Below are 20,713 nucleotides of genomic sequence, written 5' to 3' on the forward strand. Positions count from 1 at the left end.
CAAGTGCTGGTGACATTTTAGTGTTAATGCTTCTTTGATGTTCAATCTTCCCTGGTGGGCATGAGCTAATGCAGGAAGGGCTGTGTATTTTCTTGCTCACTGATGTATCCTCAGTGCATACCTCATGCCTGGTCCATGGTAGGTACCTAATAAATATTTAGTGACTAAATACTCAAGTCTACAAATGAAAGAAAACACTCAGAAGCTAAGATTTCTTTTTACACTTTATTTGGCTTTTTTGGTCTCAGGCACTTTTTGTACCCACGTATCACTTTCTCTCCGTATTGACAAACACTGTCCAAATTTTTCAGCCAAACCAAAGCCAGATAGTATGGTGCATTGAATTGGCAATCAACCAAAGGAGAAGCCCAGTGATGAAAAAATATTCAGTAGGACAGGAAAATCAGAACTCAGGCTTTGGCTAAGGCTGTCTTCATCAAGAATGATTAGAAAAGACGGAGGGGATTCCAGTGGTGTTACTCAGTCCAGAGCCTTTCCTCTCTGGCCCCACTCCTACTGCGATATACTAAATTCAAACACACAAGTGCTAATTCACATGCACTTTCATTTACATATGGGCACTTCGAGTTTGCTTCATTCTGGAGGCAAGTATAGGGAATCACCCAACCTAGGAGGCATGCATTATAATGGCAGGCTGCAAGTTGTTCTGACCCCAACAACCCTAGCATGTAAGGGCTGGAAGAGTCCTTAAACATATCTACTCCTAACAACTTCTTCCAAAATTGACACAGATTTCCTTAACAATAGTCAAGACAAGCAATCACTCAACTTTTGCTCGAGCACTTTGAGTGGAGAACCCAATATCTGTGACGGTTAATTTTGTGTGTCAACTTGACTGGGTCAAAGGGGTGCAAACAGTAAAAGAGAGTTACTGTGCTGGCTAGGGTGATTGATCCTGACTACCAAGGGGAAATTGGACTGCTACTTCACAACGGAGGGAAGGGGGAGTATGTCTGGAATGTAGGAGATCCCTTAGGGTGTGTGATTAAAGTCAATGGAAAACTACAACAACTCAATTCAGGCAGGACTACTAATGGCCCAGAGCCCTCAGGAATGAAGGTTTGGGTCACCTGACCAGGTAAAGAACCACAACCAGCTGAGGTGCTTGCTGAAGGCAAAGGGAACACAGAGTGGGTAGTGGAGGAAGGTAGTTATAAATACCAGCTATGACCACATGACCAGTTACAGAAGGAGGACTGTAATTGTCTTGAGTATTTCCTCCTTATTTTGTTATTAATATATTTGTGTATCTATTTGTCTCTCTGTCTATATGACAATATTTTTTTCTTTCCTTTTTTATTCCCTTATCATGTAACAAAAAGATGTATTGACTTTATATCATAAAACTTAAGTTTTTAAATTTTATGTCATAGTATTTAAGTTATGGGATATCAAGGAGAAGAGAAACATCACTCAAGGACCTTATCTCCTTTTCTGGGGAAGAGGTTAGTGTGTTTTCAGTTGTGGGCAGGATAGTTGTATCATGTTAGGTGGAATTATGACCTTATTATTGTCTTCATTTGGAGATTAAGTATGTTTAAGGAGATGTGTATAGGTGCCACATCGACAAGGGGTGAACTTGTGATGCTTAATTTTATATGCCAACTTGACTGGGCCATGGGGTGTCTATATATTTGGTTAAACATTATTTTGGGGTGTGTCTGTGAGAGTTCTTCTGGACAAGAATAGCATTTGAATTTGTAGGTTGTGTAAAGCAGATGGCCTTCCCCAATGTGGGTGGGTTCGTCCAATCCGTGGAGGGCCTGAATAGAAAACAGAAAGGCAGAGGAGGGAGGATTTGTCTCTTAGCCTGCCTGATTGAGCTGGGACACTGGTCTTCTTCTGCTTTGGGATTGGAATTTACACCATCAGGCTCTTGGTTCTCAGGCTTTTGGACCTGGACAGGAACTCACACCACTAGTTCTCCTGGTTGTCAGGCCTTCAGCTTTCCTGGGTTTCCAGCTTGCAAATGGCAGATCATGGGACTTCTTAGCCTCTATAATCGTGTGAGCCAATTCCTCATAATAAACTATATATATTTTGTTCCTCTGGAGACCCCTAATACACTATCTTTCACATAATCTCTTCCAGGATTGGCAAACATGAGGCACACATGTGACACTCTCACTCCTGCGCCCATGGCAGACATCACTAATCGATCACAATGTTTTTTTCCCTCCAAGTCTAGGTTAGGTTCAGAGCTTAATATTCTCATTCTTAGTATGGTTTTTCAATTGAACAGAGTTCAATTGCAGTCCCTGCCCCAGCTCCTGGAAAGTGATTTCTTACATTTGCCTCTCCAGATCTTCCACATATTGATCCTCTTTATGCCCTCTGTGACACATCTGATACTCTGACGTGAAGATGTTTCAGGGCTGGAGGTCTTGAGCTGCATGGGACATAGCCTGGGAAAGGCAGAACCTGGAGGGTGGTGGGTTGGTATCAGGCTCTCCTGAGCCTGAGGTCCACGAGGCAGAGCCAAAGATTGGAAACAGGCATTTATTAGGAGGTATGAAGAGTCTTTCCACTGAATTCTGAAACCTTTATCCAAGGCCAAAGCCAAGGGTCCATTGAGGCTTCAGGATCCAGGTTGAGGGCAGCTCAAGGCTACTTATGATAGAACCGGGACTAAAACCTCAGTCTGTGATTTCCAGTCCATCGAGTCCTCTGTCAAACCCTATTATTCTCCCTGGAGAAAGCATTCAAATGCTATTTCTCCAATTTTATTTTGAAACCATAGGCCAAGTCATGAAGAAGGCAGGCGATCTATATAGAAGAATGTTGGGTCTGCTGAAACATAGTGTAATTCTTCCCAGCCTCCTGAAGAGTGTGGGGAATTTAGCTATGAAGAAAGCCCAAATGGTTGTGATATTAGATTAGCAAAGGTTTATTTTTAAATACTTAATTATGTTAAACTCATAGGGAAATCTTGGGTTTCCTGAAATGGTGAGATCATCCATTTAGACAATCTCATTTTTGACATAATTGTCCAGGGTGGAGGAGGAGTCTGGTTCAGGCTTTCCAATCATCTTATCATCAGCTACAGCTGAGTCAATCTTCTCCTCTGGTGGGTATGCCTTGTTCCTTTTGGCAAATGCCTGGCTGATTTCTGCATGGGTTCTGTTTTTGGTCTCAGGCAGGATAAAATAGAAATAGACAGCACCTGTGAGGCAGATCGCAGCAAAGACCAGGAAACAGTAGGTGCCCAGACTTTTCTGTGGAAAGAGAGATAAAAAATGTCAAACAGACAATCACAAAACTGGCTGCAAAACCATTTCTGGATAGTTTTTTTTTTTACAGCTCCCCATTCATATATCAATATTCCTGGATAAAACACCACGTGAGCGATGCTGGATCTATAGGCAAATGTGCCTTATAAATGTCTACATAAGATGTTCTCATATGAGACATGAATAAATCAACATCAAGGCCTGGTAAACATGAGGAAATGGCAGTCTTTATGTCCTTTTGAAAACCAGGCATATACAAATTAATCATCATGAAAGCAAAATGTAATACTTGCTGAACATTATCTTCAGTTCATATTTACTGTTAACTGCGTTCTCCTTCTCTCCCACAATATAATCGTGAGAAAAGTATGATGTCAGAAGGGAAATGAAATTCCTCAGTTCAAAAGAAAAATATGGAACACAGACTAGGCCCAAATAATAACCATTTTTCCCAATAAGCAAAAGATACTCACTAACTGATACTCTGATATAGCCTTGTACAAATAAGAGAGACTAGAGGAAAGAGAAATGTGAGTGCAATCACTCTATTTTATGTATCCTGATTATAACACCTAATGCCTGGACTAGAATGGCCCTGCCAACTGCACTAGACCTTGAGCTTCTCAGTGACTCAGTCAGTAGCTGCTGTGCCTTACACAGAGCCTGGCTCATGTAGTTGCTCAATAAATGTTTGTTAAATAAAAGATTTTATGGGTTCCAGCTGTCAGGACTGTGACTTTTTCATGCAACAAGTGTCTACTGATTCAAAGATAAGGTGACATTGCTTTCGAATGATACTTCACAAGAAGCAATATCTTGATTTCAGTCAATTCCATGCTATTCTTTGATTTGACATTTATTTTTGGAGTATAACACAGTATTTAAGAGCTTGATTTCTGGATCACATCCCAGATCCACCATTTACTGAATCTGAGGCTCTTTGCGCTTCATTTTCCATAGCTGTGAAATGGGGATATGAATGGTACTTAGAGGGTTGTTGTAAGGATTAAATGGGATATGACCTTTAAAGCACATAGAACAGTTCTGGATGTAGTAAATGTCCCACAACTGGGACATCTTAACTCTGAGGGTGTGTACTTTCCATTTGTCCACAAAGATTCCAGGAGCAGTACAGAGAAGGGAGAGTGTGGGCTCTACAGTCAGTCAGGTAGGGCTCAAACCCTGGCTCCATTATTTACATGTTGTACCAACACTACAGAGGTGTTATTCTGAGACAGAACGTCAATCCACTGATTGAAATTTCCTCATTTCTAACATGGTGATATAAACTGCATATTGTTTGGAAGATTAAATGAGACACATCCAACTTGGCATTCAGTATCTCCATTGCATGCTGAATAGGCATCAGACTTATCAAATCCCAATGGGAGCCTTGAAAACTGCTCCTGCTCTGGTCTTCCCCGTCTTGGTTGATGGCACCTCCATCCTTCTATCTGCTTAGGCCAACCACACACTTAGAGGCAGACCTGGCCCCTCTTTGTCTCTCACATTCGCATCTGATCAATCAGAAATCATATTGGCTCTACCTTGAAATATGTTCTGGATCCCAGTGCGTCACCACCTCTACTACTACCATTTTGGTGCAAGCCACCATCATCTCTTGCTTGGATTGTTGCAATAGCTTCTCAACTGATTTCCCTACTTCTCCCCTTAAGATTACTCTTAAGAGAGAGGTCAGAGTGACACTGTTAAGCAAAGGACAGAAGTAAACTACTCGAGGGCAGAAGCTGTTATTTTTCTTGTGTTCCCAGAACTGAAAGAGTGCTTGACGCATAGTAGGCACTCAACAAATGTTTCTTGAATGCATGAATGAACCAAGGCTGAGAGAGGCTCCCTCCCTACCACAGGCTGCACGTGATGCTGTCTGGGACTTCTCTGTCACCTGCAGAGCTGCCATCTGCTTGGCTTCCTTTCCCAAGACTTGATGAGTGGCACCAGGATTTTTCTCACAATTTCACAGAACTGTGTTAAGAACCCTGTGGCTATTGCAGTCATCCTGGTAAAGGACACTTTCCCCCCTCAGAAGTCTCCGGGGACGAAGGTATGGGAAGGCCAGGTGAGAGGGTCCACCTCCTGGGCACAGGCTCCTCCCATTCGGCCTCCAGATGACAAGTCCCGCTAGGTCTCCTTCCCCAGCGATGACCACCCTTATGGAGGGATGGAGCCTGCTGCAGACAGGTTCTGACCAGCCCCTACCTGTGCACACAGGTAGAATTCCAGAATTCTAGAATTCCATCATCCTAGAACTGGCTCTGCAGACACCTGCTCCTGAATAAGGGGCGTTGGTAGGACGGTGTTGCGAGGCCGGCTTATGAAGTGGGAGGAAAGAAGGAACTCAATGAAGTGAGCATCTTTTCTGCCCAGATCTTTCACATGCATGCTCATCGCTGCATCAGGGAAACAAGCACACTTGGCCCCTCTTTACAGATGAGGAGATCAAGGTAGAAGGAGGTCATCTGCTTTCCCAGGGTCACACTGCTAGGATGTGGCAGAGCTGGAATGGGGCTTGGGCTGGGAGACGGGATGGGCCAGCCTAAGCTGACAGTAGCACTGATTACTGATCACTGCCAGCACTGTTGACTGATTTACTACTGGCAGCAGCCCTATGGTGTAGCTCCAATCTTACAGATGAGGAGGCTGAGAGGGGTGAAGTTGTCGGTCCAGTGTTTTTGGCTTGAAAGGCAAAGCTGACTCCAACCTGGCAGTCTAACCCCAGAGCCATGTATGTACACCGTACTCACAGCTCAGAAAGTAAGGACGGGAGAGAAGACAAGGAGACACCTGGCTGAAGAGTCAACGGGAAAAAACCCTCAGACCATGCCAAGCGCAGATGTTCAAATAGAAAGTCCAGGCCAGTGCTGGAGAAGGGCCGAGAGGATCGCATGGATGGAAGAAGCCGAATGGCTGGGAGCTGGAATTTGGCTGTTCCTGGCAGCCAAAGGACATTTATTGGCATCTGCCCTAAATAACTTCATGCCAACAATCATGTGACAACCTGGCATTACTGCAAGTATGTGATTGCATTTAATCTGGGAAAAGAAATGCACTTATTAAGCACCTCCTGAGTGCCAGCAATATTATAGACATTATCTCATCTGATTCCATAGCCCACACTGTGATATCACCATTTTTATTTCCACTTTACAAAAGATGAAATTGAGGATTAGAGAGGTTCTGAAACAGGTCCAAGACCACGTGGGGATAAAGGAGTCAAGATTCCCACTGAAGTCAGCCTGGCTGGGTGCTCAGGCTCTCTCCATTATTTATCATGACTCCCTCACTGCTGTGTGGGGGGGGGCGGGGGGGGAAATGAAAGGCTACTGGGATCCTATGGTGTTCCCCAGCAACAGCTGGGAAGTAGGTCTTCTTCACCTTCTCTTCTGGGTGAGGAAATGGAGATCAGAAAGGGCAAGGGATTTGCCTGAAGTCATCCAGCTGGTAAGGGGCTGCACCTGGATTTGAACCCAGGTCGCCCTGAGCCGGAGGCCATTGTCTCTCTTCTGTCTGCCTCCCTCGTGCAAATTCACTCAATGCAGTTGGTCCGGCAAAGCGCCTGGCATAGAGGATGTACGTGTCACTTTTTTCCTTTCTCCTCTTTTACTTCAAAACAGCCAAGAAATTCACTTTGTGCCCCACTGCTCCTGAAAAGTTATTCAACCACTCCTAAGTTATTGCTGATGTGGGAGGGTCTGTCCGGTGCCCCTGAGCAAGGAGTTGTGAGCCAGCCTGTCTGCAGTGGCAAGGACACTGCCAAAGAATCAACAGACCTCGATTCTAGATCCGACTCCACCGCCACCAGCCCCTCCCATGACCCTGGGAAGCGCCCACAGCACGTCTGGGCCTTATTGTCCCCATCAGTAAAATGGACATAATCACATTCAAGGTTTTCTGTAAAACAGTTCCACATTCACAAAACTCAGTCCATAAATGAAAAAAATCGATAAATCTGGCTACTTTAAAATTAAGAGTGTCTGTACATCAACAGGCACCATCAAGAGAGTACAAGAGCCACAGACGGGGCGGGGGTGTTGTGATGCATAACTAAGAACGAGTACTCAAATTAATAAAAACAACTCAGGGTCCATAAGAAAAAGATGACCTGATAGAAAAAAGGCCAGAAGGTATGAAGAAGCGTTTCACAGAAGAGCAAATACAAGTGGCAAATAAGTTCACGAAAAGGTGTTCATTGTTCTTAGTAATTCAGGATAATGCAAGTTAAAATCATAATGACACACCTATCAGGTTGGGAAAAATGTAAAAATATGACAATGACAGCACGAAGTGTTGATGAGCAACATGAATTCTCATACCCGTGGGGGAGGCTTTGTTGTCGGTAGCCACAACGACTTTGGAAAACACCTTGGCATTACGGAGTCCAGGGGAAGCTGTGAGAGTCCTATGAGCCAGCAATGACGCTCTGAATGTGTATGTTCCAGAGCGGTGCTGTTTGAATTTCAACTAATTAAAAGTTCAGTTCCTCAGCTGCACTAGCCACATTCCAGGCGCTCAATAGTCACACACGGCTGGTGGCTTCCGCACTGCATAGTGGACAGCCCACATTCCCATCAGCACAGAAACTCGCGCACACTGTACCGGGATGCTCACAGTAACACTGTTCATAGAGTGAGCAAATGGGAAACGACTCCGATGCTCATGGAAAGGAGAAGGAATAAATAAATTGGGATACATGCAGACAAAGGACTACTACAGAGCTATATATTACTGTATGTAGAAAACCAATGACCTATAGCTACGCACATCAACACAGATGGCTCTCAACAACATATGTTGAATAAACGAACAAGGCACAGAAAAATACCTTCAGGATCATTCTCTTTATATAAATATAAAAACCAGGCAAAACAAAATACTAGATTGTTAAGGGAAGCATTAATATGAGTGTCAAACTGTAAAGAAAACCAAGAGAATAAATAGCACAAAATCCTTGCTAGTGCTTACCCTCGGGTCAGGGAGAGGCACCCAGGGCATTCCAAAGGCTTAGGTTGGCTGAGCAAGTACACTGATTTTTTTCCTACTATTTTTATATATAATGTATTCTATAATTATAATACTGAAATTATTCTCTTTGTATATATGATTCGTTTCACTCTTTTACATATGATGTATTTCATAATTATAATAATAGTTTGTACATATAATATGTATTATAGTATATATGAAAGAACCTAAACCCAAGTAGTAATTCACTCCTGGTGAACAAGTATCAAATGGAATTTTACTAAGAAGAAACCTAGAAGGCTGGAGTCGAATGTAGCTTTAATTTTAAAAAATCCGCCAGGCCACAGGGCTCACCCCACAAATGGGTTAGTTGTGGACCAGTCTGGAGGGTGGAGGCAGGTCGCTGACCCTGAGGTCCTGAGGATCCCTGGGCGCCCCAGAGGGAACGGAAGTAGCACCTCATCAGGTATAGGTGCTGGGCCCCCTCATCCAGGTAAACTCCTCTTTTCCAACTTACATGAAAGCTATTAGCTGGAGTTACATCACTTCTCTAAATACATCTTCTGTGTTGTTAGAAATGGTCATGAAAATGTTCATATTCTCTGATACAGAGAAAAAAATTTCTTTTGAGAATACACTATACTGCCAAATTATGCTAAAAATATAAAGCAATTTTGGCAAAGTGCTACTTTTAGGAAAAGGTCCTTGATATTAAAGGGAAATCTCAGCTTTCCTCTACTCCAGTTTATCAGAATTAGGTGAAAATGGAGAAGCTATTTAAAGCCACCAGCTTCCTCAAATAAAGACAGTAGATGCACATTGCCGGGAAGGACGCTGTGAGTGCTGACAAATGAGCCCTTGGTTCCCTTTCCAGATCAGCGATGTTGAGTGGGTGGGAGGAGGGGGCACGGGCACTGCCTAGAATCTAGTCACAAAAAGCCACACACTCGCTCTGGAGGTAACAAAATTATAACCCTGTGTAATTCTCTGTTAAATTTAGAAGTAGCCATTCAATCAGATTATCGAAAGCAAAAAGCATTCTGCGTTAGAGTGAATAATTCCCGCCATAGTGGCTACATGCCCTGGAAGAGCTGACCACACTCTTCCGAGTTCCACGGCAGACAGCCCTCATTCCCATCAGCACGGAAACTCTTGCACATTGTACCGGGATGTTCATGTTAACACTGTTTACAGAGCAAGCCAACAGGAAAGAACTCAGATGCTCATGGAAAGAAGAAGGGTATACTCTTCCATACTTTTGGAGGGAGAGGGGATCTCGCTCTTCCTCTCCTTATAAGGCCACTAGTCCTATTGGATTAGGACCCCATCCTTATGACCTCATTTAACCTTAATTACCTCCTAAAAGCACTTTCTCCAAATATCGTCACATTGGAGATGTACACTCTTCCATACTCGACTTAGAAAACTCCTCTTCCTCCTCCACACTAGGTCCAACATGTCTCTCCATGAGGCCTTTACACACACAAACCCCTACTGAGCATACGTCCCACTGTTTGCCAGTTGGCTGCATCCCAACTGTGATCTCCTTGAGATCGGGGGCACATGTCACTCCTCTCTGGGTCCCAAGAACTCACCACAGTGTCTGGCACAGACTGTTTTCTTAAATGAGTTCATCGCAGTGTGTTTAGAACAGTGCCCGGCACCCAGTGTTATGTAAGTGTTGGCTCTTCCCCCTCTCTGTGGGGCTCTGCACGGTGTAAATGAGGGTGCTGGAGGCTGGACTAAGCCAGCTAGGAACCCGAACGTCATCCGGGACTCCTCCCGTCCCCTTAGCAGTCAAGTGGGATCCATCCACTAAGTCCTGGGGTATTTCCTTCCTTAAATAGCTCCTCAATCCAGCCTCCCCTTGGCATCCCCACTCTGGAAATCTAGCCCAGGGCTCGGCACACTTTTTCTGTAAAGGGCCACATGGTCTCTGTCAGCACCACTGGACTCTGCCCTTGCAGTGGGAAGGCAACCATAGACAATGATACATAAATGAATGTGCGTGGCTGCGTTCCAATAAAACTTTATTTACAAAAAATAAACCAGGGAGTGGGCTGGAATTTGGCAACCCCTGCCTCACCCAAGGGACCACTGCCTCTCACCTTCTTGACTGGTGTCCCCCATCCATGAGGCCTCTCCCCACTCTGTTCTCCACCATGTAGCCCGAGGAGTCCTTCAAAAACATACCTTTGTCATGCCAGCCCTCTGCTTAAAACCCTGCAGTCTCCTCCCATTGCTCTTGGGATGAAGACCAACTTCCTTAGTTTGCTCTGAAAATTGGTGAGGTCCCTCCTCTCCACCACTCTTGCTCTCTGTGCTTCCTCCACACTGGCTCTTCGTCACTCCCACCTCCCACCATGCTTCCTGTTGACTCAGGGCCTCTGCATGTGCTGTCCCCTCTTTGCCTGACTTTCAACCTCCCCAACTCCAGTTCATCCTTCTGATCTCTGCTCTTGTTCTCCAGGCAGTCTGCCCTGTGCCCAGGCCAGGTCCCTCTATCATAATCTCTCCTAGCTCCATCCTCTTCCCTTCCATCTTGCAGAGTAATCACATAGTTAGGTGTGTGATTGCTCGATCAATGACTGTCCCCTGCTGGACTGTACTCTCTCTGAGGGCAGCAGGGTCACGTCTAGTTTTGCTCATCACTGTGGCCCAGTGCATGGATAATAGTAGGTGCTCAGTGGATAGTTATGGAACAAATGAATCAATACGTCTTTCAGTTTCCCTCTTGTTGTGAACTGAATTGTGTCTCCCCAAAATTCATATGTTGAAGCCCTAATCTCCAGTGTGACTATATTTAGAGATAGGGCTTTTAGAAGGTAATTAAGGTTAAATGAGGTCATAAGGATGGGGTCCTAATCCTATAGGAGTAGTGGCCTTATAAGCAGAGGAAAAAAAAGGGAGCCTCTTTCTCTCCAAATGCATACCTTGGGGAAAGGCCATGTGAGGCCACAGCAAAAAGGTGACCATCTGCAAGCCAGGAAGAGAGCTCACACCAGAAACCAACCCTGCTGGCATCTTGATCTTGTACTTCCAGCCCCTAGAACTGTGAGAAAATACATTTATGTTGTTTAAGCTGCCCGGTCTATGATATTTTGTTACGGCAGTCTGAGCAGACCAAAAGACCTCTAGCTCTGACAGCCTATCATATTATGACTATGAATAATTACAAAACCTAGGCCTATGCTCTGAAATAAAGGCTATGCAATTGAAACTTGTGCAAATTCAAATATTTTAATTGCTATTGGGAATGGACAAGAGAAAAAGATATTTTAAATGATGAGTCTTAACAACAGACATGTAAATAGGACATGAGCAAGCCTTTGGCCTGGGGCAGGGAGCACTCCTAATGTTACTAATACTGATATTAGTCCTGAGCTATATTTGTTGAGGATTCTGGGCCAGGCAGTGAGCGAAGTTCTCTGTGCTCGGAGGGGTTAAGCAGCTTGCCCAGGGCCTCCCATCTGGTAAGTGTTAGGCTGCAAATCCGAAGTCTGTGATCTTAACTACTTTGCAAACTGGCTCCTTGCGGCCAGGCTTTGGAGTCGCGGCACATGCAGTAAGTTGTTACACACACCTGCAGGACCAGCTTCCTCGGCCACGGCTGGCTGATGATGGGTTAGTTTTCTGAGTCTCCCATGTCTGAAAATGCCTTTTCCCCTTTCTCGTTCGTGAAGGTACAGATTTCTAATTTCAGGATATTTTCCTCTCAAGACTTTGAAGACAGTGCTCCTTACCCTCCAGGTAGAGTCTTGCCCAGGAGAAGTGTGACATCATTTCTTTTCAGGTTATCTGATTTGTCCCTATGGAACTTTTAGGGTTTTCATTTTCACTCTAGTATTCTCAATTGCACATCATTGTGTTTAGAAAGGTATCCTTTGCACCCAATTTGCTTAACATGAGGTGGGCCTGTTCATGCTGAAGACTCGTCTTTCTGCAGGTCTGGGAATTTTCCTTCTATTATTTCTCTGGCCATTGCTGATGAAGTGCCCTAACCAGTCCCCTGCTGTCCGTGTCCTGGGACCACTTCTACTTTCTCAGCAGTCCTGTCCTAGATGCATTTTGGGCCAGATTCCCTCCATCAGTTCACCCCATCCACTCTCTAAGAGATGTACTCATAATTATGGGTACAACCATCAGACCCCTTCTTGTTTTCTAACAGGTTGTACATTTTTCTCTATTTTGAGTATATCTAGGATTTGGGGGTGGGTGGGGCAGGCAGGCTGGTGTGCTCACCTACATTTCAATAGATACGTGCTAGCCGAGCCTTGAGGATGAGAGTTGCAGAGCTGCAGCTGTTCAGGGACTCCAGTTGATGGAGGAAGGGATCATGCAGGTGAGATCAGTGATGCTCAACATGTCTCTTTGAGAACCTGATGAAAAGTTATGAATCCCCTTCTCTATAAAAAGAAAATAGCTCATATACTTGACATTTTCAACACTATTTCTGGTGTGGGGGCATTTCATGGTCTTGTTGAAGCTCATCCACGGGCTATCTGGTGTCCACAGGCCCCAGGTTATAAAACCTAGCCTGGGTTGTAAGTTCCATGATGGCAGGATCCATGTCACCTGCATTCCATTGTACCCCACCCCTAGACAGTGCCTGGATCACTGTAAGCATTTTCTTAATAAAGTATGTTGAACGAGTGGATAAATGAATGAAATGAGAGGACTTTTATGGAGATGCATGAAGGTGCAAAAGGTTGTCCAAGTTAGATTTTCATGATGTAACAAAAATATAATTCTGCTTACTTTCCACCCCCACCCACAGAGCTGGAACATTGGCTCGTTGGTGATTCACACCAAACTCTTGGCTGAGTCAGAGGATGGATGGCCATTTAAGAATTGATGGAAGGCAGGTGCCTTACACATGGAACTCTGATTCTGCAAAGAGCTTTACAAGGCCAGGCTGTTCTACTTTATGAGCAAAGTAGACTTGAAACATTAGGATGTTTCTGCTGGAAGCTGGAAGGGAACAGAGATCTTAGTGATGACTTGCATCTCTGGTGTGCGTTGTGCCTCCCAAGTCACTGTCATATGTACACTTAAGATCTTGTTGGGGCTGCCCAGGAATCTTTGCGGTAGACACAGGCCTGTGGGTGCCTGGTGACATTTCAACTCAACATGCCCTGCTGGAAGCCACATTTAACAACCCTGCCCACATCGCTCACCCACAGCCTCGCCCTCTCCCTGGCAAGCCTGGTCTTCCTCCACCTGTGCTCAGAAATGGCACTGCATCCTCCCACTCGCCCAGGACGGACACCTGAAATCACCTTAGACTAATTCCTCCTCTCGGCCTGTCTTTGCTGCTAAGTCCTGATAACTTTACCTTGAAATCTTTTTTCTTTTTTAAATATTCAATTTTTTTAATCAAGATGAAACGTACATGTAGTAAGTTGCACAGATCTTAAGTGTACCCTTCAATGAGTTTGGAGAAAAGTACACCCCTGTGTAACCAACGCCTCTATCAAGATGTAGCACATTTCCATCACTCCAGAAAGTTCCTTACGCCATTTTCTAGTCAATGCCCCCCCTCAAAACACAGATAATTAACCACTGTTTTGGTTTCTGACATCTTAACATCCATTTTTCCTGCCTCTACCCCAAATCTGGTTCCCACCAGGCAGCCAAAGAGTTCTTTTAAAAGTGCAAAATGGATCACGTCTTAAAATCATGCAGTGGCTTCCCAGAGTCCTTTGGATAAACCCCAAATCCCTCTCATACTCTCAACGCCTTGGGGCCTTTGACCTCAGCCTCCCTGCCCTCCCTCAGAATTACCTGCAATCCTCTCAGATGCCTGCTCTGTGCCTGCTCAGGCCTTCTGCCAGCATCTTCCTTCCCTCTGCCAGGCATCGCCTCCCTCCCCCACCCCACGCACTTACTTCCTCAACCTCAGCTTGAAAGGTCCCTGCACTGGTCAGCCCAGTTAGGCCCCCACTGCACCTCCTCCCATGAAGCACAGACTATGCCTGTCCCATGAGGGGCATGTCTGTTCTTTCTGAAATGTTAGGGCAGAACTCTGCCCCCGCTGCTCACTGCCCAGCCTGCAGAGACTGAGTAAGCGAAAGATGTTCCTTCCTCCCTTCATACCCAAGGAGTATCACTTGGACCATCCAGGCGAGGGCAGTTGGTTTGCTTTAGATCCCACTCTCCTAGATCTGCATCAGCTCTCCCCCTCGCTTTGCATAGGCATTTGGGATATGACCCAATATTTTTCAAGTTGAAAAGAATCATTTTCTCGCTTCCAGATTCTATTGAACTCAAATGGAATTTTATAACTCCAGTGGAATCGAGCAGGCACACACTGTATGTAATTTTCTCTGAACCAGGAAATACTGGCACTAATGGCAGAGGTTGAATCATCTGCAGGCCTTTACAATGAACCACCCAACGGACACACTGGTGCTGACAACAGCAAAGGCCCAGAGGAAAAGGCAGTCTGTGACTAATATCACCCACCAGAGACAGAGGGTGATATTAATCTCTCCAGGGTTCAAGGTGGCCCACCCCACACCACCTCATATCTAGGACATTTTGCAGGAAGGGGGCACGGTGGGTGGGAGAGAAGGGAGACGGGGAGAAGGCAAGTTTTGAGAGGAAACTTCTCCTAGATGGCTCAGCTAGTAAGGGGTGGGCAAGCTTCTGGCACTTTCCATGAATTGCTCTTTTGGTCTCCTCTCTTCTTCTCAAGTGACCCTAGTATCACATGGCAGGAAGCCACCTGTATGGTACTAATAATGATCATGACAGCAACTGTTCCTGAGTGTCCACGGGCAGATACTGTGCTCAAGTCTTGATTTCATCTCTAATTCTTTTGAGAGCCCTGCTGCAAAATTGGGGTAATTCTCTTGCTTTATAGACATGAAAATTACTGCTTGAAGAGCAACCAGAGTTGGACAAAGTTTGCCCAGCCTGCCCTTCGCCTCTAACTGCTGAGGGGCATTGCCAGGACTCGAGGTCAGGCTGTCTGACCCCAAAGTCTGCGCAGATCCTCAGACTGCGTCTCATTTGTATGTAATATAGTGCCTGACACATCAGGACATCAGAACACCGACCAACCACAGCAGCCCCCATTTACCAAGCTCCTCTGTACTGGAGACGGTGCCAGGGTGTCAGGTACCACCCAGGCTGGGAGCCCTGGATGCAGAGCCTGAGACTGGCGTGTGAGTGCAAGGAGCTTCTTTTTGGGAAGTGATCCAGGGAGGGGGTTGAGATGGGGGTAGGGTGACCGACTGTCCTGGGTTTCCCAGGACCCAGGGGTTTTCTGGGATGTGGGACTTACAGGGACAACCCTGGGCAAACTGGGACGACTTGGTCACCTTAGATAGGGAAGGTGATGTAGGTTGAATTGTATCCCCCAAAATATGCTGCAGTCCTAAACCCTGATACCTGTGAATGCAGCATTGTTTGGAAGTAGACTTTGCAGGTGTAATCAAGTTAAGATGAGGTCATACTGGATTGTGGTGGGCCTTAAATCCAGTCACTGGTATCCTTATGAAAAGAGACATGGAAAGACACACACAGGCGGAAGGCCGTGTGCAGATGGAGGCAGAGATTGGAGTGATGCAGCCACATGCCAAGGAATGCTGAAAACCAGCACAGACTAAGAGAAGGGCAGGGAACAGGTCCCTCCCTCACAGCATTTGGAGGGAACCAACCTTGCCGACATCTTGATTTTGTACTTCTAGCCTCCAGAACTGTGATAGGAGAAGTTTCTATTGTTCTAAGCCACTAAGGACTTTCTTATGGCAGCTAGGAAACTGAGACCAAAGGGGAAGTGTCCAACTGGGACTCAGTGCTTCTTCTGGGGACCTATGGGAGACATGGACCCCACAGCAGAGGTGCCCCCACACATACGAGGAGGAGAAGCTGGGGCATTTATCCCCCAACCTCGCCAGTTGTGGGCCACCCCAACACTTCCGCCTGTTCCTCCCACAGGTGGAGGGCAAGCCCAACGCAGGGAGGCCGGGGCCGGCCACAGGCTTCTCAGCGCTGTTTGTAGACAATGGTGAGGGTGGGGGACATGGGCGGCAGCATCTGTCACAGAGCCTTTGCTCTTTTTAAGCCTTATCACAACCCAAGGAGGGGACAACAATGCTAGTGCTTCTGTGGTGCTTGCCCTATGCCAGAACTGTTGTCACTTCACATGCATGAACTCCCTCAGCCCTCACGTGACCTGCCAGGTGGAGCTCTCCCTAGGTCGGTGTTCAGATGGGGAGGTCAGGGACTAGCCCAGAGCCGGAGGTGAGGGCCATTCCCTGCGTGCGCTCAGAACCTCAGCAGTCTCATTCTCCAGTGGTGATGGGGAGTTAAGGATTTTCCCTGATTTACAGATGAGGAACCCGAGTCTTGGAGAGGGTAAGGAGCCAGCCCTGGGCCCCTGCTAGTGGGTGGGATACAGTCCAGGTTTGATTCATGCCATTGTCCAGAGCCGTTCTGGCTCCAATATTTTTTTCTGAGGAGGAAGTCCAGGCTCCTTGCAGTCTCTGTTTGGGATTGGGATACATGTGCCGCTGACATATTTTGGGATAAGTGAAAGGCTCAAGATGCTTGGGCAGTTGCATCTTTATTGTTTGGCTATTATGGGCTGAATTGTGTCTCCCCGATTCATATGTTGAAGTCCTAACCCCCAGGACTTCAGAATGTGACTGTATTTGGAGTTAGGGTCTTTAAAGAGGTAATTAAGGTAAAATGAGGTCGTTAGGGCAGGCCCTAATCTGATACGACTGATGTCTTTATAAGAAGAGGAGATTAGGACACAGACACACACAGAAGGAAGACCATGTGAAGACACAGGGAGAGACGAAGAGAGAGGCCTCAGAAGAAATCAATCTTGCCAAGACCTTTATCTCAGACTTCTAGCTTCCAGAATTGTGAGGAAACAAATTTCTATTGTTTACATCTCCCACTGTGTGGTACTTTGTTGTGGGGACCCCAAAGTTAATACAGTGGCTCTCGATTGTGGCTGAGACGGCTTCCAGAAGGGCCGCAGAATGGAAATGGTTCATTTATGGAGTCACAGCCAGCCGAAGTTGCTCCTGCGGGAGGGTCTGAGTGCGGTGGAGGATGAGAATCAGAACCTATAAGTCCCGCATTTCTCTAATGTATTCATCATTGCCAACAGCAGCCCGAGGAACCTAGCCCTCCACCTTGGCAAGCTCCCATCCAGAAAGGAAATTATTCAATGCTGCCTTCCCTGGCTTGGGTCAAGAGGCTGACATTTCACAAAATCAAAATGTGGCCACCTGACTGGTGTCTCTATCAGTGTGTCCAGCGAGGCTGTTCCACTTGCATCATCAGTCACACTTTCAGCGTTTCCTGAACGGTCCCTGAAAACCCAGAGACCCTGGAGACACCCCAACTCGCAGGAACTCTGCTTCGAGAGGGAATTTGTCTTAGAAATGCCCAAAAATTGCCTTAAAAATGGGCATAAGGAAATGCTTATAATATCATATCAGGTGAGAGAAGCAAAAAACAAAACATTGGTTCCAATTTTTATAAATATGAAAAATTATGTATATTTGGAAGAAAAGAAGGAAGCAGCATCATTAACTCATTAACAGGGATGGTTTCACTTCTTGATATTTTTGTACTTTCTACAGTGAACCTGAATCACTTAGAATTTCCTCATAACTTTACAGGAGAAAAGAAGGAAGAGGAGGAAGAAGATGAAGAAGAGGAGGAGGAGGGGGAGGAGAAGGGGGAGGAGGGGGGGAGGAGGAGGACAAGGAGGGAGAAGAAAAAGATAGCTCAGTGACTGTCTCCTACAGAGGACTGGCCCTTCCCTTCCAGCCTCTTAAAGGGACCTGCTCAGCCATCTTCAAATATGGCTGAGTGAATGACCCCTATCAGAGCCATGCTTCTGAGAAAAGGTACAGAAAACACCAGGTCTGGGGTTTGGCACAAAAAGCAAAAAGATGCTCAGTGAGACATTGACAGATATTATTGGGACAATGTCATTACTGTCATGTGGGTGTTACTGGAGTGCTCCAAGGGGCCAGGTCAGGTGGCTGACGCCTCCTCAATCTCCACCTCCAGCCCTCCCCAGCCCGTCAGCAGGAGAAGCTCCAAGGCTGTTCCTGAGTTATCAGGTACTGGGGTATCAATTTACCTATCCAATTATTTTCCTCCCTCTCCCTCTCTTTCGCCCCCTGTCCCCACTGCACTCCACCCCAAAGTGCACAGGGTTGAGTTAATCATATTCCTTATTTCTTGACATACCATCACTACTGGACTGTGCAACGTCCCTCTCTTATTTGTATCTATTCATTGGTTTCTCCTCTTTTAATCTTCAGTCTCTATTCTTACTCTTTTTGCCCTGCAATGCTCTCCTTCCAACTCTGGACAAATTCATGTTTAAACGTTTGATAAATGTTCTTGAATCAACCTATCCTTCCTATCATCTATCTATATCTATATCTATCTATCTGTCTATCTATCTATCTATATGCATATTTACGTATCTATCCATCCATCCACCTATCTATATCCATCCATCCATCTATCTATCTGGCCTTCCATCCATCCATTACTTATCTGCTTTTCTTTCTGCCTTTCCTTCCTTCCTTCCTCCCTCCCTCCCTTCCTTCTCTTTCTCTCTCTCACCTCCCTCCCTCCCTCCCTCCTTCCCTTTCATTCTATCTTTTTCTTTCTCTTCTTTTTTCTTTTTTTGTCTTTTGTTTGTTTTGTGAGGAAGACCAGCCCTGAGTTAACATCCAATGCCAATCCTCCTTTTTTTTGCTGAGGAAGATTGGCTCTGGGCTAACATCCATGCCCATCTTCCTCTACTTTATATGGGACGCTGCCACAGCATGGCTTAACAAGTGGTGCGTTGGTGCATGCCCGGGATCTGAACTGGCGAACCCCGGGCCGCCGCAGCGGAGCGCACGCACTTAACCTCTTGCGCCACTGGGCTGGCCCCCCTTTCTCTTCTTCTTCTCCTTCTCCTCCTTCTCCTTCTCCTTCTTCTTCTTCTTCTTCATCATCATCATCATCATCCATCATCTGTCTGCCTGTATCTTTGTGAAAATCTGTAACGTGGTTTTAAATTTACGTAAAAAGTATCGGGCTACAGACCTCACTCTGTGCTTGACTTCTTTCAGCACTCAGTTTAGATTTGTACATGTTGCTGATGAAGATGCTTCTCACTGCAGCGTACCTATTTTGTAGTGTGTATCTGCTATGCTCTATTTACCCTTTCCTCAAAGGATGGCTCCCCAGGTTACCTCTAACTCCTCATTGCCACAAACAGTGCTGCAGTTAATATTCTTGTGCAGTCCACCTTATGGACTTCTGCAAAAATTTCTCTGGGATATATAATTAGGGGTGGAATTTTGGGCCATAGTGTATACGGATGCTTAATTTGATTAACTGCCAATAGATTGTTCCACCAGGGCAGGAGGGCTCCCATTTCCCCGTGTCTTCGGTAACACTTGGTACCCTCCAAATTTCTAATTTTGATAACTGGGCAAATATACAGAGATATGTTATTGTTTTCGTTTGCCTTTCTTTGGTTTAAATAAGTTTACAGCATCTCTTCCTCTGTGTGTTACCATTTAGGTTTCTCATTCTGGGAAGTGCCCTTTCTTATTCTTGATCCACTTTCCTGGTAGGACTCATGTCTTTCCATTGTTGACTGGCAGGAGTCCTTACTATTCTAGGCACTAACCCCTGATCAGTTTTAGAGGTTATCCATGGCTTCTCTCACTCCTCGTCTGCGGTACCCTTGACCTTGCCGTTCCTTGCTGGGCGGAAATCCTTCATTTTGAGATCTTTGAATCCATCCCTTCTCTCCTTATTGTCTGGGCTTTTAGGGGTCTTATCCTTCCACAACCTGGTCACATCCATCCCTTCCTTCTTTGTTTTCTGTTTGAAATTTAGTTTTACTTTTCACATTTGTCTCAAATCCATCTGGAGTCATTTTACAAATTTTATCTATTTATTCACTGACCCCTCTTTTTTTTTGTTTGCAAGTTTTTGCTTACACAAAGGATTCAATGGGCGAAAATATTAAAAAACTGCTGACCTATAAAATACCCTCTCTATAAATAGGAAGGAAGAAGAGACGATATGTTTTTGACTCTGCACTGCTGAACTTCTGAACTGTGACGCCTGTGTCACATCCATGGACATCCTTCCTGGGAACAGGCTGACAATCAATTAGCACTTCCATGAACGAGCTGGCTGAAAAGGTCAGGCTTTGGGAGGAAAGAAGGCCTGGCCATTAAATGGCCTTCACATGGAGCTTCTCTTGGGAATAAAATCCTCATTGCTCCTCCTGATGATGCCCATGGCCCTGTTTAAACTGCAGAAATCTTTCTGTCGACCAGTTCAGAGGTATGTGTGCCATGAGCTCAACTTTGAAGGCAGTGCTGCTGATCAGCTGACACTGGACCATAACTGTAGGAGATGAAGACTGTCTTCATGAACTGCCCTGGTGGCAAGGTGATTGTCACCAGCTTAGCTGTCTGCCTAGC

The 20,713-nt window shown here is 45.6% G+C and overlaps 1 protein-coding gene across 3 annotated transcripts in view; it reads right to left on the reverse strand.

The window, feature by feature from the left end:
• Positions 1-220: 220 nt before the first annotated feature.
• SLC2A9 (solute carrier family 2 member 9) overlaps positions 221-20,713 on the reverse strand; it is a 255,749-nt gene continuing 235,256 nt past the window's right edge. For all 3 annotated transcript variants that reach the window (XM_087434919.1, XM_087434920.1, XM_004432273.3), the window contains one exon: positions 221-3,236. In XM_087434919.1, the coding sequence (XP_087291045.1) occupies positions 2,982-3,236 (255 nt within the window). In that variant the 3' untranslated portion in view covers positions 221-2,981. The remainder of the gene's footprint in view (positions 3,237-20,713) is intronic.

The sequence above is a fragment of the Ceratotherium simum genome, chromosome 8 (genome assembly GCF_057802395.1).
Source record: "Ceratotherium simum simum isolate JZ-2026a chromosome 8, ASM5780239v1, whole genome shotgun sequence".
Lineage (NCBI taxonomy): Eukaryota > Metazoa > Chordata > Mammalia > Perissodactyla > Rhinocerotidae > Ceratotherium > Ceratotherium simum.